The sequence below is a fragment of the Oncorhynchus masou genome, chromosome 22 (genome assembly GCF_036934945.1).
Source record: "Oncorhynchus masou masou isolate Uvic2021 chromosome 22, UVic_Omas_1.1, whole genome shotgun sequence".
NCBI classification, from domain to species: Eukaryota; Metazoa; Chordata; class Actinopteri; order Salmoniformes; family Salmonidae; genus Oncorhynchus; species Oncorhynchus masou.
Window position 1 is genome coordinate 43,724,291 of NC_088233.1, and position 17,433 is coordinate 43,741,723.

Sequence of the window (17,433 nt, forward strand, 5' to 3'; positions counted from 1 at the left end):
AATGTTATGAATATCGCTAGCAACAACATTGAAAATAGGAGAACATCTTCTTTCTAATGATGTCCACTATGTCTCAACCCCTAATATTGAGCAAATTACACTCTGTAGAGCCAATTACACAGTATCTGACAGGCTTTGAAAAAGCAGCAGCGAATAGGCTGCAAATTATATTCTTTATGGTTATGATCATAGTTTGACTGTCTTCTCTCTTATTTCTCTCCAGGAAACAGAGATTGCTGCTGACTGCAACCATGTAAGTGTTCTGAACTCTCCCACATCATTAAACCATCCTTTCAGTTTGTGGAACTGAATGTGTGTCATCATTTTAATACAGCGTTGTAAGCAGGTCTGACCACAAGAGGGGGCTATCACGCCCTAGCTGAAATTCCCCACACACAGTGGCCTTGTACTCCTAGGCTTTGAGCTATCAATAGACATGTTTAATCTCTCCCCCAGCTCCTTTGGAACTACAAACTGAACCTGACGACCGACCCCAAGTTTGAGTCTGTGGCTGTGGAGGTGTGCAAGACCACCATCACCGATGTAAGTTGTCTGGCTAGCTTGCTTTATGCCTCTGACTATACGTCCCTCATGCTACTTGTGTCACTGTTCCTGGCACCTTGCAACACAAAGCATTTTTAATTGGTAGAGCACCTAGTAGCAACACACACCACATTGAATACACTTAAGTAGGCCTAAAGCACCCATGCCCTTAGCTGGAAATGGGGGGTGGCGCCGCCTCTATTTTTTCCCCCCTTTTATTTAGTTAATTATGAACTCGTTTTGGCTTAATCCCTATGTTCACAGGACTTTGATGTCCAAACTAATATCCCTTTCAAACCAAGACGAAAACCTGACAACGTTTTGTCGACTGAAAGGTATTGCCGGCAAACAAAGCCTGTACTTTTATTTCTGCCAACCAACCTAGTCATGATTGCGGTAATGTATTTAAAGTTCTCGCCAACCCCTCAGTATAAACGTCCCCTTTCATCTTACCGGCTTTGGCACCCATTAAATCATAAACATTCTATTGTTGTTGTCCGACTTGTCGTTGTTTTTATGAAAAAGTAACACACAAACGACAGTATGCATGCAGCAGACTGGTCCAAATAGCAACGTTACCTGCTCTATTTTTTTTGCATCCAAAGAACTCATTTAAAAATGTATTCAGGAAATGTCAATCTTGCAAGCCAGGCAACTTTCTGGACAATGTTTTGGTTTGTTGCTACTTTTTTAGCTAGCCAGCTATCTATCTAGGAACCGAAGTGTTGGTCAGAGTTTCCCAGGGGACCCTTATTACATTAGAAAAATTGAAGCCACTTGCAATATGGATATCGCACATTGTAATTTCAATAAGAATTTGATTAATTGTGCAGCCCTAACACATACCATGAATCCTACGTGAATTAGGTATCATATAAGTAATACAAATATTGTGACCATGAGAAACACAATCTGCAATTTTCTTTTCCTCCTTCCTTCAGATAAAAGAATGTGCAGCGGAGGAGAGAGGGAAGGGCTACCTGGTGTCCTGCCTGGTGGATCACCGCGGTAACATCACAGAGTACCAGTGCAACCAGTACATCGTCAAGATGACCAGCATTGTGTTCAGCGACTACCGCCTCATCTGTGGCTTCATGGACAAATGTCGCGAGGATATCAACACCCTGCACTGTGGCAGCATCTCCACCGGCGAGAAGGTAATAGGCTCTAGCCTTCATACACACCGGTGCACATTTTTCAAGACCAGTACAATTTGCAGTAACCTGTAAAATCTAAGGTCTATAACAACAACAAGCCACAGTTTATATGTATGTATGTGTGTGTGTGTGTGTGTATATATATATATATATATCAGGAATTGTTCAAGATGCTTTTTGGAATAACTGCTCAAGCGTTTGGATTTGTATGAATCTGTCTCTGTGCTATATGTAGAGGTAACACAAACACAGACAGGCGCAGGATATGCCCATTTTGTTTGTGCTGGTCTCTAATTTGTTAGTTTGGTTTTCAGTTGTTTTTTTTGGCACGTGTTTAAACATGACATGACTACATGAGGTTTGGGCATAGGGTGGTCAGGTTTGAATTACTGCCTTCGTTATGCTACTTTGAGCTCCGGTGTTAGGCTCTGGCCAGTAGACTAGCCTATTTGCTCTCCCTACAGTCGCATACTTACCTACAGTGGGTATTATAAGTATTCACCCCCCTTGGATTTCTTGAAAATGTTGTTATAAAATGGGATTAAGATGGATTTAATTGTCATTCTTTGTCAAGTATTTACACAAAATAAACTGCAATGTCAGAGTGGAGGGATTTTTTCTCTTTCTCAAAAAGTAATAATATAAAAAAAGGCTTTGGAAGCTAATGATAGGCTAATTGACATCATTTGAGTCAATTGGAGGTGTACCTGTGGCTGTATTTCAAGCTCAGTGCCTCTTTGCTTGACATCATGGGACAATCAAAAGAAATCAGCCAAGACCTCAGAAAACAAATTGTAGACCTCCACAAGTCTGGTTGATCCTTGGGAGCAATTTCCAAATGCCTGAAGGTACCACGTGCATCTGTACAAACAATAGTACGCAAGTATAAACACCATGGGATCACGCAGCTGTCATACCGCTCAGGAAGGAGATGCGTTCTGTCTCCTAGAGATGAACGTACTTTGTTTTGCACTTTTCACACCAACAGCAAAGGACCTTGTGAAGATGCTGGAGGAAACCGGTACAAAAGTATCTATATCCACAGTAAAACAAGTCCTATATCGATGTAACCTGAAAGGCCGCTCAGCAAGAAAGAAGCCACTGCTCCAAAACAGCCATAAAAAAGCCAGACTACGGGGTTGCAACTGCATATGGGGACAAAGATTGTACTTTGAAATTGATGTTAGCAGGCAATATTAACTAGGGAAATTGTGTCACTTCTGTGCAAGCAGAGTCAGGGTATAAGCAGCAGTTTGGGCCACCCAGGTTCGTGGCGAACTGTGTGAAGACCATTTCTTCCTATCAAAGACCTTAATTAATTTTCCATAATTATGACAACATTGAAGGTTGTACAATGTAACAGCAATATTTAGGCTTATGGGATGCAACCTGTTAGGTAAAGTACGGAACGGTTCCGTATTTCACTGAAAGAATAAACATTTTGTTTTTGCAATTATAGTTTCAGATTTGACCATATTAATGCCCTAAGGCTTGTATTTCTGTGTGTTTATTATAATTAAGTCTATAATTTGATAGAGCAGTCTGAGTGGTGGTAGGCAGCAGCAGTGTCGAAATAATTCATTCAAACAGCACTTTCCTGCTTTTGCCAGCAGCTCTTCGCAATGCACAGCGCTGTTTATGATAACTCCCGAGATTAAACTGGCAATACTATTGTGCCTATAAGAACGTCCAATAGTCAAAGGTATATGAAATACAAATGGTATAGAGAGAAATGTTCCTATAATAACTACAACCTAAAACGTCTTAACTGGAAATATTGAAGACTCATGTTAAAAGGAACCACCAGCTTTCATATGTTCTCATGTTCTGAACAAGCAACTTAAACGTTTGCACACACATATTGCACTTTTCCTTTCTTCTCCAACTTTGGCATTATTTAAACTAAATTGAACATGTTTCATTATTCATTTGAGACTAAATAGATTTTTTATTTATGTATTATCTTAAGTTAAAATAAGTGTTAATTCAGTATTGTTGTAATTGTCATGAATATATATATATATTCATATATATATAATTCATATATATATATTCATATATATATATATTCATATATATATTTATATACATATATATATTCATATATTCATATATATATATTTATATAAATATATATATATAAATATATATATATATATCGGCCATTTTTTTTTTTTTTTTTTTTTTAATCGGTATCGGCTTTTTTGGTCCTCCAGTTATTGGTATTGCATGGCTAACCTTTAACGGGCTAAACCACTGTTCTAAGCGAGAAGAGTAGTCATTAAAAAATCATGTATTATAGTCCTTGTGATTTGTTAAGCAAGATTTGACTCCTGAACTAGTTTAGGCTTGCCTAAACAAAGGGGGTAAATACTTATGCAGCAAATATTTTTGTTATTTAATTTTTTATTAATATGAAAACATTTGTATAATTCTCTTTTCACTTTGGCATTATGTAGTATTTTGTGTAGAAAATCAAAATATTTATCAATCCCACTTCGTAAAAATCCAAGGGGTGGTAATTACTTATGATATCCACTGTACCTCCTATCCATGCTTCCTACACTCCATGTTAACAAACATACAGTACCAGTCAAAAGTTTGGACACACCTACTCATTCCAGGGTTTATCTTTTACTATTTTCTACATTGTAGAATAATAGTGAAGACAAACTATGGAATGAGTAGGTATGGAATCATGTAGTAAGCAAAAAAGTGTTGAACATATCAAAATATATTTTAGACGTAAGATTCTTTAAAGTAGCCACCCTTTGCCTTGATGACAGCTTTGCACACTCTTGCCAAACCTCTTGACTGGTACTGTATTTTTAATCCTGGCTTCCTCTAATGAATTATTAATTTGTACAAGATGATTAATGACCATGCCTTCGGAAATCAAATCCCAGTCTTCAGGGCAACCCAACAGCAATAACTCCTCACACCGAATTACATTTTTAATTTTTAATTTTATATTTAGCTTCTCTATATTTACTAGCATCTGTCCTCCCCTCCACTCTGGCTGTTTGTATGTTTTTGTGGTTGTGTGTTATATATTAAATCGCACACAAAAATCATTTGAAAGGAAACATTTTATAACTGATTCAAGCGCTGCTCTTGAGCTCACAGTTCTTCAGGCCTCACACAGAGTTGCATCATCAGTACATGAAGGCCTATCCGTGTGTGAGCCAACTCTCTCCCCATGTACCCATGTTCCTAAGGACGTGCACTCCCAAGGTGAGGTGATAGCGTGCCTGGAGAAGGGTCTGGTCAGGGAGGCAGAGGAGCAGCCCGGGGCCCACTCCATAGGGGCCAACTGTAAGAAGGCCATCATGCGCGTGGCCGAACTTTCCTCAGACGACTTCCACCTGGACCGATACCTATACTTCTCCTGCCGGGAGGACCGCGAGCGCTTCTGTGAAAACGTGAGTACCTTCCCTCCCTCTCTCTCGCTCCTTCCCCTCTCCCTCACTCCTTCTCTTATTCCCTCAAGTCTTTTCATTTAATAAGAGGCATAATATTAAGATTCAGAGTCCGATGCGTTCATACTTTTATCAGAGTTGAACCCTCAACTCACTGAAGTTGTTTTTGTCACTTTGTGAATGTGAAAAATAATTGCTAATTGAATCACAATTCCATTGTCTTTGATTTCTAGACTCCAGCTGGAGAGGGCAGAGTTTACAAGTGTCTCTTCAACCACAAATTTGAGGAGGCCATGTCTGAAAAGGTACTACTTCTGCTGTTTAGCCTGATTGAAATTTCCCAATGGAGAGTCATTACCAAAATATATATGTAATATATATGTAATATCCATCATCTGCTACTTGTCATTTGTCCATACGAATAATGCCCTGGTTGCAAGGCATTTTGTCAGCATGATTGGCTAAAGTATAATCGAGAGAAAATAGTTAAATGGTGATGTTGTCCTTCCCCTATGTTAATTTAGCTGGTAAATCAGGACCACCACTCCCCAAAATATATTTGACAATATAATTTTTGGGATGGTAAAACTTTTCAGTGTAAACTTAAAGCTGCAATATGTAACTTTTTGGGCTACTCGAACAAATACACATAGAAATGTGAGTTATAGATCTGTCATTCTCATTGAAAGCAAGTCTAAGAAGTGGTAGATCTATGTGCTCTATTTCTATGCTTCTCATTCTTAAGTTTCCTTTCTGCGTCTTTTACTTTCTTTTTAAACGCCACCTTCAAACATTATAAAATACAATATTTTTAGTTATTGGAAAAATACATTATATTCAAAAGTATGTGGACACCTCTTTAAATTAGTGGATTCTGCTATTTCAGCCACACCCGTTACTGACAGGTGTATAAAATCGAGCACAAAGCCAAGCAATCTCCATAGACGAACATTGGCAGTAGAGTGGCCTTACAGAAGAGCTCCGTTACGTTCAACGTGGCACCGTCATAGGATGCCACCTTTCCAACATCAGTTCGTAACATTTCTGCCCTGCTTGAGCTGCCCCGGTCAACTGTAAGGGCTGTTATTGTGAAGTGGAAATGTCCAGGATCAACAACGGCTCAGTCGCGAAGTGGTAGGCCACACAAGCTCACAGAATGGGACCACCGAGTGCTGAAGCGCATGGCTCGTAAGAATCATCTGTCCGTGGTTGCAACTGCCTCTGGAAGCAACTTCAGCCCACAAACTGTTTGTCGGGAGATTCAGGAAATGGGTTTCCATGGTCGAGCAGCTGCATGCAAGCCTAAGATCACCATGCGCAATGCAAAGTGTCGGCTGGAGTGGTGTAAAGCTCACCGCCATTGGACTCTGGGAGCAGTGGAAACGCATTCTCTGGAGTGATGAATCACACTTCACCATTTGGTAGTCCGATGGACGAATCTGGGTTTGGCGGATGCCAGGAGAGCGCTACCTGCCCCAATTCATTGTGCCAATTGTAAAGTCTGGTGGAGGTGGAATAATGGTCTGGGGCTGTTTTTCTTCATTCAGGCTAGGAGCCCTTAGTTCCAGTGAAGGGAAATCTTAATGCTATAGCATACAGTGACATTCTAGATGATTCTGTGCTTCCAACTTTGTTACAACAGTTTGGGGAAGGCCCTTTCCTGTTTCAACATGACAATGCCCCCCATGCACAAAGTGAGGTCCATACAGAAATGGTTTGTCAAGGTCGGTGTGGAAGAACTTGACAGGCCTGCACGGAGCACTGACCTCAAGTCCATCAAACACCTTTGGGATGAATTGGAACGCTGACTGCGAGCCAGGCATAGTCGCCCAACCTCGCCAATGCTCTTGTGGCTGAATGGAAGCAAGTCCCCGCAGCTATCCAACATCTAGTGGAAAGTGCGTAGGTGTCCACATACTTTTGGTCATGTAGTGTATTTTACAGTGGTGTAGTCAGTATGTTGATTCTTTACACTATACATGGCTTATTTTGTCTCCCACTTTAAAACAGACGCTGGGAAAGTTCTGGGACGACAGATCCAAAATTCATACAACTGAGGCTGATGCAGCAAATCAGACCGTTTTTAGTTGTATTTCTTCATATTATAAGGTCAACAATGCGCATGGCTGTAGGCTACGCGTGACTGATCCAAAATACAATTTGTGAGAACACTGATCTCAAAAGTGCATTGCATGCGCAAGTGGTTTCATATAACAGAGATGAAACTATATATTACTAATTTGACTGAGATTATGTCTTTGGCTGCTGGACAATAAAATAACTTTGATTTGAAAACCAATAGAACATGATACGTTTTTGTTTCATGGCATTAAACAATTTAAGCTTATGGTTAAATCGTTTCTAAATGCTGATCGCCTCTGCCAGTGGCGATTTTAGCATGTAAATCTTGGCCGGGCAAAAAAAACTAATGTGGAATGCATGCCAGCAAAGCCACTACACAATACTAAACAATATATTAATTTCTCTATAGGCTTACATAAAGCTGTCCCAACATCAATCCCAACATTTTACCACTGCTACACCTGGCTATCAGTAGAGCCTTGTCTGGCAGCAAAACAGTTCATTCAGCCGCATTTACTGCCTAAAAAAAAGATATGGCTGACTTGCTTATTAATCAAATGTGGTTTCTAATGACATTTTCGATTTAGAAATTAATGAGCGAACTAGGACGGACGTAGTCCATAGAACTATTTGTTTAGCACTTTTGAAATGTACATGTCAGAAATCAGAACATGGGCCATTCTTAGTGTTCTCCTTATATACCAAGTCAGAACCGTAGGATAAATAAAGGGGGCATATAAGCAGACGATGAGAGCTCTTACAATACTCAATGATGACATTTCTCTAAAACAGATTATAGGCTATATGTTCACCAGCAAGTCAGAACAGTAGGTGGAATTAATAGACCAAATGATTATGGTGAGGCACATGGGCGACTAACATCTTACTACACAACATACAGTTAGTATTTATTTTCTAGCTACAGTATACATATCTCGCTGGCATATATCATTTATACAGCAGCATTCAATACATTTTTGTGCTCACTTGAACAGTAAGGTGGCGCCGCGGTCCTTTGTGGGCAAAGTCTGGCATTCTCTGGATTTTGGTGCTGTCAACACAACTGGGAACTCTGGGGGAAAAAACAAGGTCGAATCATAATGACGCAATTGATTTTTCAGGTTGTACCTCCCATTCTTTCTATTCTGGTTAGATCCAGTTTGCGCTGTTCTGTGAAGGGAGTAGTACACAGCGTTGTACAGGATCCTCAGTTTCTTGGCAATTTCTCGCCTGGAATAGCCGTTATTTCTCAGATCAAGAATAGACTGAGTTTCAGAAGAAAGTGCTTTGTTTCTGGCCATTTTGAGCCTGTAACCGAACCAACAAATGCTGATCCCCCCAGATACTCAACTAGTCTAAAGATTGACAGTTTTATTGCTTCTTTAATTAGCACAACAGTTTTCAGCTGTGCTAACATAATTGCAAAAGGGTTTTCTGATCAATTAGCCTTTTTTAAAATTATACACTTGGATTAGCTAACACAACGTGCCTTTGGAACACAGGAGTGATGGTTGCTGATAATGGGCCTCTCTACGCCTATGTAGATATTCCATTAAAAATCAGCCGTTTCCAGTTACATCATTTGCAACATTAACAATATCTACACTGTATTTCTGATCAATTCAATGTTATTTTAATGGACCAAAAATGTGTTTTTCTTTCAAAAACAAGGACATTTCTAAGTGACCAAAAACGTTTGAATGGTAGTGAATATAATTTTCATTGTATATTTACATTTACATTACATTTAAGTCATTTAGCAGACGCTCTTATCCAGAGCGACTTACAAATTGGTGAATTCACCTTCTGACATCCAGTGGAACAGCCACTTTACAATAGTGCATCTAAATCATTTCAGGGGGGGGTGAGAAGGATTACTTTATCCTATCCTAGGTATTCCTTGAAGAGGTGGGGTTTCAGGTGTCTCCGGAAGGTGGTGATTGACTCCGCTGTCCTGGCGTCGTGAGGGAGTTTGTTCCACCATTGGGGGGCCAGAGCAGCGAACAGTTTTGACTGGGCTGAGCGGGAACTGTACTTCCTCAGTGGTAGGGAGGCGAGCAGGCCAGAGGTGGATGAACGCAGTGCCCTTGTTTGGGTGTAGGGCCTGATCAGAGCCTGGAGGTACTGCGGTGCCGTTCCCCTCACAGCTCCGTAGGCACTATATTTTTACTGATGTGACATGTATTAATGCTAAAATTCCATGCATAACAGGAAAGTACCAATTTTATTTTTAAATCTTTTTTGCACAAAACGTTGGGCTCAAACCAGGTGGGGCTCTGAATGACGGGTCGCCATTGGCCTGTGTGGTGCGCAACAGGTACTGTCCTTCACGCTCCGGTCTTGTGACGATTTGATCTGAATGAACCGTGCATCGAGTATGTCAAGAATCAAGCCTTTAGACCCCTTCAAACTCAACTCTGGACCACGAAGCCATTTCCACTGCTTGCTTCATTGTTCCCTCTAATCAGGGACTTATTCAGACCTGGGATACCAGCTGTATGCAATTAATTATCAGGTAGAACCGGATATAGTTGAATACCCCTGCTTTAGACGTTAAATATGAATTATTCTTTATTATATTTGTCAGAAGGACTTGTGTTAAGCCTATATTTATGTAGCTAAATTAAAAGTGTCATTAAAGTTTGGCTACATTTTCTGGCACTTCCCTCGTCAGCACCGGTTTGGACACAAGGCTATAGCCAATAGCATATGCATATCACCTACATTTTGACATGTATGCTTTTTTATTTATATACATGAAAAATGTATTTGAATATTATTCCAATGTTGGCGTTGATCCATCTGACTAATTGTTTGAAATGTATTCTGAACAAAAATATATAAACGCAACATGTAAAGTGTTGGTCCCAGGTTTCATGAGCTGAAGTGAAAGATCCCAGAAATGTTCCATATGCACACAAATATAATTTCTCAAATTTTGTGCAAAAATTTGTTTACATCCATGTTAATGAGCATTTCTCCTTTCCCAAGATAATCCATCCACCTGACCGGTGTGGCATATCAAGAATCTGATTAAAACGCATTATCATTACACTGGTGCAGCTTGTGCTGGTGAAAATAAGTGTGCAGTTTTGACACACAACACAATGCCACAGATGTTTTGAGGGAGCGTGCAATGCTGACTGCAGGAACGTCCACAAGATACAGTGCCTTGCGAAAGTATTCGGCCCCCTTGAACTTTGCGACCTTTTGCCACATTTCAGGCTTCAAACATAAAGATATAAAACTGTATTTTTTTGTGAAGAATCAACAACAAGTGGGACACAATCATGCAGTGGAACGACATTTATTGGATATTTCAAACTTTTTTAACAAATCAAAAACTGAAAAATTGGGCGTGCAAAATTATTCAGCCCCTTTACTTTCAGTGCAGCAAACTCTCTCCAGAAGTTCAGTGAGGATCTCTGAATGATCCAATGTTGACCTAAATGACTAATGATGATAAATACAATCCACCTGTGTGTAATCAAGTCTCCGTATAAATGCACCTGCACTGTGATAGTCTCAGAGGTCCGTTAAAAGCGCAGAGAGCATCATGAAGAACAAGGAACACACCAGGCAGGTCCGAGATACTGTTGTGAAGAAGTTTAAAGCCGGATTTGGATACAAAAAGATTTCCCAAGCTTTAAACATCCCAAGGAGCACTGTGCAAGCGATAATATTGAAATGGAAGGAGTATCAGACCACTGCAAATCTACCAAGACCTGGCCGTCCCTCTAAATTTTCAGCTCATACAAGGAGAAGACTGATTAGAGATGCAGCCAAGAGACCCATGATCACTCTGGATGAACTGCAGAGATCTACAGCTGAGGTGGGAGACTCTGTCCATAGGACAACAATCAGTCATATATTGCACAAATCTGGCCTTTATGGAAGGGTGGCAAGAAGAAAGCCATTTCTTAAAGATATCCATAAAAAGTGTTGTTTAAAGTTTGCCACAAGCCACCTGGGAGACACACCAAACATGTGGAAGAAGGTGCTCTGGTCAGATAAACCAAAATTGAACTTTTTGGCAACAATGCAAAACGTTATGTTTTGGCGTAAAAGCAACACAGCTCATCACCCTGAACACACCATCCCCACTGTCAAACATGGTGGTGGCAGCATCATGGTTTGGGCCTGCTTTTCTTCAGCAGGGACAGGGAAGATGGTTAAAATTGATGGGAAGATGGATGGAGCCAAATACAGGACCATTCTGGAAGAAAACCTGATGGAGTCTGCAAAAGACCTGGGACATAGATTTGTCTTCCAACAAGACAATGATCCAAAACATAAAAAGCTAAATCTACAATGGAATGGTTCAAAAATAAACATATCCTGGTGTTAGAATGGCCAAGTCAAAGTCCAGACCTGAATCCAATCGAGAATCTGTGGAAAGAACTGAAAACTGCTGTTCACAAATGCTCTCCATCCAACCTCACTGAGCTCGAGCTGTTTTGCAAGGAGGAATGGGAAAAAATTTCAGTCTCTCGATGTGCAAAACTGATTGAGACATACCCCAAGCGACTTACAGCTGTAATCGCAGCAAAAGGTGGCGCTACAAAGTATTAACTTAAGGGTGCTGAATAATTTTGCACGCCCAATTTTTCAGTTTTTGATTTGTTAAAAAAGTTTGAAATATCCAATAAATGTCATTCCCCTTCATGATTGTGTCCCACTTGTTGTTGATTCTTCACAAAAAAATACAGTTTTATATCTTTATGTTTGAAGCCTGAAATGTGGCAAAAGGTCGCAAAGTTCAAGGGGGCCGAATACTTTCGCAAGGCACTGTATGTTGCCAAAGAATAGAATTTTAATTTCTCTACCATAAACCACCTTAAAGAATATTTGAGAATTTCACAGTATGTCGCGTGGTCCTAATAAATGTATTTCAATTGACTGATTTCCTTATATGAACTGTAAATCAGTCAAATTGTTGCGTTTTTGTTTAGTGTATATATTCTTGTCCACTTCATTTATTTTATTTACTTGTCCCAGACAAGGACAAACGTTAATGTTGAGCCCTGCAAAATGTGTAGTATTGCAGGAAACTAGCTTTAAAGAAACTGCCCAGTGAATATATCACCTTTTAAAATTTTATATTAACACATACTCAAATAATGTTGTTGATTCATCCTATAAAGTATAAATTGGAGAAAAAAACACTTCAAAAACCGGTATATGCCCACACCATTCCAACAAAGAAAAGCTGCTTTTTAACATATTTTTGGGAAATAACTGTTTCACTGCTATTGTAAGTAATTATAGAAATCTCAAACACTGGGCAGTTACTTTAAAATAGCAAAATGTTGTCTCTGTGGCCAAGAGGAGGGCCTCTAAAATTTTGGGTGGAGGCAGCGCCATTGGCCATGACCATTACCACGCCCACAAATCTTAGGGGAAAAACTGGAAAGTCTGACCAGAACAATCTATTTTTGTTCTTTTGGCCATTAGTCTATAAGTCAATTGTGAACAGAGCTGTGGTGTGTTGTGGCTGTCCTCCACAGTGCAGAGATGCTCTGACCACTCGTCAGAAGCTGATTGCCCAGGACTACAAGGTGAGCTACTCCCTGGCCAAGGCCTGCAAGACGGACCTGAGGAAGTACCGCTGCAGTGCGGACACCAACATGCCCCGCGCCCGCGAAGCACGCCTCTCCTACCTGCTACTCTGTCTCGAGTCTGCCGTACACAGAGGTTGGGCTGGCTCTTGTCTTCCTAACCTATATCTGTGTGTCCACCTGTTCGATCTCTTATGTTTTGCAAATGTACAGTACCAGTCAAAAGTTTGGACACACCTACTCATTCCATGTTTGTTTTTTTACTACTTTCTACATTGTAGAATAATAGTGAAGACACAAACTATGAATTTACAAAAAAAGAGTTAAACAAATCTAAATATGTTTTATATTTTAGATTCTTCAAAGTAGCCAACCTTTGCCTTAATGACAGCTTTGCATACTCTTGCCATTTTCTCAACCAGCTTCAAGAGGTAGTCACCTGGAATGCTTTTCCAACGGTCTTGAAGGAGTTCCCACATATGCTGAGCACTAGTTGGCTGCTTTTCCTTCACTCTGCGGTCCAACTCATCCCAAACCACCTCAATTGGGTTGAGGTTGGGTGATTGTGGCGGCCAGGTCATCTGATGCAGCACTCCATCACTCTACTTGTTTTGGGTCATTGTCCTGTTGAAAAAAAAAATGATAGTCCCACGAAAAGCAAACCAGATGGGATGGCGTATCGCTGCAGAATGCTGTGGTAGTCATGTTGGTTAAGTGTGCCTTGAGTTCTATATAAATGACTAACCGTGTCACCAGCAAAGCACCATCACACCGCCTCCTCCATGCTTCACGGTGGGAACCACACATGCAGAGATCATCCGTTCAGAGCCAGTTTCATCATAGTGCTTGATGGATTTTGCGACTGCACTTGATGAAACATTCAAGGTTCTTGTAATGTTTCACATTGACTGACCTTCATGTCTTAAAGTAATGATGGACTGTCATTTCTCTTTGCTTATTTGAGCTGTTCTTGCCATAATATGGACTTAGCCCTATTTGGTAAAAGACCATATTCTGTATACCAACTCTACCTTGTCACAACACAACTGATTTGCTCAAACACATTAAGAAGGAAAGAAATTCCACAAATTAACTTTTAACAAGGCACACCTGTTCATTGAAACTACCTCATGAAGCTGGTTGAGAGAATGCCAAGAGTGTGCAAAGCTGTCATGAAGGCAGAGCGTGGCTAATTTGAAGAATCTCATATCAAAATATATATGTATTTTTTGGTAACACTTTGTTGGTTACTACATGATTCCATATGTGTTATTTCATAGTTTTGATGTCTTCACTATTATTCTACATTGTAGAAAATAGTACAAATTAAGAAAAACCCTGGAATGAGTAGGCATGTCCAAACTTTTGACTGGTAATGTATATCTGCCTTTGGAGTACAAAATTCATATGGGGTCATTCTGGTCTTACTTTTAGTGTTTTTCTCTTCAGTTAATGAAATTAAATGTCTTTCAAGTGCCCTACTTGCAGTTCCCGCATGACATTTCCTGACGTGTTTGTTTGTGTGTGTGGTGTTCTAGGTCGTACAGTGAGCGGGGAATGTCAGGGGGAGATGTTGGACTACAGGAGGATGTTGATGGAGGACTTCTCTCTGAGCCCTGAGATTGTGCTGCATTGCCGTGGGGAGATAGAGGCCCACTGCTCCGGACTCCACCGCAAGGGACGCACCCTGCACTGTTTGATGAGGGTAGGCCGAGGAGACCTGGGCGCCATCGACAACCTCTGCCAGAAAGCTGTGAGTTCAGTTCACCTACCAAATCTCACCATAGATATTAGAAGATGAGTTATCAAGATCAAGGGCACAATAATTTAGTTTGGAGCTTTAAAGAGCAGCCATGGACCAGAACAAAATAGACATAGTGTACACAGGTATCCGCTTCAAATAATGTTTTCGTTTTTTAAAACTTTTATTTCTATCGGTTGATTGGTTGTTATTGACCCCCCCCCCCTTCCAGCTCCAGACTTTGATCCAGGAGGCCGACCCTGGGGCAGACTACCGTATCGACCGGGCCCTAAACGAGGCCTGTGAGTCTGTCATTCAGACAGCCTGCAAACACATCCGCAACGGAGACCCGATGTGAGTCACCAAAATCTTCCACTCCCCTGCTCACTTTACATAGATAATAGGAATGAGAACTACCAGAACAGTGATTTAAAAAAATATATATATCATCATTTATCTGTCATACTTCAGCTCTGGTAATGTGTGTTTGTTGTGATTGTGTAGGATCCTGTCGTGTCTGATGGAGCACCTGTACACAGACAAGATGGTGGAGGACTGTGAACACAGGCTGCTGGAGCTGCAGTACTTCATAGCACGGGATTGGAAGTAAGTGGCAATGCTAGTTTATGGGGATCCTCCACACATTCAAGCCTTTTTAACCACTGTATCGTTAATATAGGAGCCTGACCAGGCTCCATGTAAGGGTTTTTATTATGCCTGGTCACTGCATTTTCCTGTTATGGCTTTTTCCTACATTGTGCTCTTGCACTATGTGACAACTGCTGATGTAAAAAGGGCATTCTAGATGCATTTGATTGACTGACTGTTCCTTACACAAACGTTCTGCCTCCCAGACTGGACCCCATCTTGTATAAGAAGTGCCAGGGCGACGCCTTCCGCCTGTGTCACACCCACGGCTGGAACGAGACCAGCGAGATGATGCCACCCGGCGCCATCTTCTCCTGTCTGTACCGCCATGCGTACCGCACAGAGGAGCAGGGACGGCGGGTAGGATTGCACCCATAGACATGCATGCATTCATATTTGCATACTGTACTAGTCAAAGGTTTGGACACACCTACTCATTCAAGGGGTTTTCTTTATTTTGATGTTTTCTACGTTGTAGATTAATAGTGAAGACATCAAAACTATGAAATAACACATGGAATCATGTGGTAACCATAAAAGTGTGAAACAAATCAAAATATATTTTAGATTCATCAAAGTAGACACCCTTTGCCTTGATTACTGCTTTGCACACTCTTGGCATTCTCTCAACCAGCTTCATGAGGAATGCTTTTCCAACAGTCTTGAAGGAGTTCCCACATATGCTGAGCACTTGTTGGCTGCTTTTCCTTCACTATTGCAGTCCAACTCATCCCAAACCAACTCAATTGGGTTGAGGTCAAGGGATTGTGGAGGCCAGGTCATCTGATGCATCACTCCATCACTCTCCTTATTGGTCAAATAGCCCTTGCACAGCCTGGAGGTGTGTTGGGTCATTGTCCTGTAGAAAAACAAATGATAGTCCCACTAAGCGCAAACCAGATGGGATGGCGTATCACTGCAGAATTCTGTGGTAGCCATGCTGGTAAAGTGTGCCTTGAATTCTAAATCAATCACTGTCAGTGTCACCATAAAAACACCACCACCTCCATGCTCCACGGTGGGAACCACACACGTGGAGATCATCCATTCACCTTCTCTGCTTCTCATAAAGACACAGCAGTTGGAACAAAAAATCTCAAATTTGGACTCTTCAGACCAAAGGACAGATTTCCACCTGTTCTAATATCCATTGCTCGTGTTTCTTGGCCCAAGCAAATCTCTTATTCCTATTGGTGTCCTTTAGTAGTGCTTTCTTTGCAGAAATTTGACCAAGGTGGCCTGATTCACGCAGTCTCCTCTGAACATTTGATGTTGAAATGTGTCTGTTACTTGAACTTTGAAGCATTTATTTGGGCTGCAATCTGAGGTGCAGTTAACTCTAGTGAACGTGTTCTCTGCAGCAGTGGTAACTCTTGGTCTTCCTTTCCTGTGGCGGTTCTCATGAGAGCCAGTTGTAAGTCGCTCTGGATAAGAGCGTCTGCCAAATGACTTAAATGTAAAATGTAAATCATAGCAGTTGAAGGTTTTTGCAACTGCACTTGAAGAAACTTTCAAAGTTCTTGACATTTTGCAGATTGACTGACCTTCATGGTTTAAAGTAATGGTCTGTCATTTCTCTTTGCTTATTTGAGCTGTTCTTGCCATAACAATCTGTTAATTGAAATCCATTCCAGGTGACTACCTCGTGAAGCTGGTTGAGAGAATGCCAAGAGGGCAAAGCTGTCAAGGCAAAGGGTGGCTACTTTGAAGAAACTCAAATATAATATACACTGCTCAAAACAATAAAGGGAACACTAAAATAACACATCCTAGATCTGAATGAATAAAATATTCTTATTAAATACTTTTTTCTTTACATAGTTGAATGTGCTGACAACAAAATCACACAAAAATAATCAATGGAAATCAAATTTATCAACCCATGGAGGTCTGGATTTTGAGTCGCACTCAAAATTAAAGTGGAAAACCACACTACAGGCTGATCCAACTTTGATGTAATGTCCTTAAAACAAGTCAAAATGAGGCTCAGTAGTGTGTGTGGCCTCCACGTGCCTGTATGACCTCCCTACAACGCCTGGGCATGCTCCTGATGAGGTGGCGGATGGTCTCCTGAGAGATCTCCTCCCAGACCTGGACTAAAGCATCCGCCAACTCCTGGACAGTCTGTGGTGCAACGTGGCGTTGGTGGATGGAGCGAGACATGATGTCCCAGATTTGCTCAATTGGATTCAGGTCTGGGGAACGGGCGGGCCAGTCCATAGCATCAATGCCTTCCTCTTGCAGGAACTGCTGACACGCTCCAGCCACATGAGGTCTTGCATTAG

At 41.0% G+C, this 17,433-nt stretch overlaps 1 protein-coding gene across 2 annotated transcripts in view; it reads left to right on the forward strand.

The window, feature by feature from the left end:
* The window catches only part of LOC135509550 (Golgi apparatus protein 1-like), a 47,736-nt gene that overhangs the window by 13,558 nt on the left and 16,745 nt on the right, over positions 1 to 17,433 (forward strand). For both annotated transcript variants that reach the window (XM_064930295.1, XM_064930296.1), the window contains exons 2-11: positions 224 to 253; positions 457 to 543; positions 1,485 to 1,700; positions 4,919 to 5,122; positions 5,353 to 5,424; positions 12,709 to 12,895; positions 14,298 to 14,512; positions 14,733 to 14,854; positions 15,005 to 15,106; positions 15,355 to 15,508. In XM_064930295.1, coding sequence (XP_064786367.1) covers positions 224 to 253; positions 457 to 543; positions 1,485 to 1,700; positions 4,919 to 5,122; positions 5,353 to 5,424; positions 12,709 to 12,895; positions 14,298 to 14,512; positions 14,733 to 14,854; positions 15,005 to 15,106; positions 15,355 to 15,508 — 1,389 coding nt within the window. The remainder of the gene's footprint in view (positions 1 to 223; positions 254 to 456; positions 544 to 1,484; positions 1,701 to 4,918; positions 5,123 to 5,352; positions 5,425 to 12,708; positions 12,896 to 14,297; positions 14,513 to 14,732; positions 14,855 to 15,004; positions 15,107 to 15,354; positions 15,509 to 17,433) is intronic.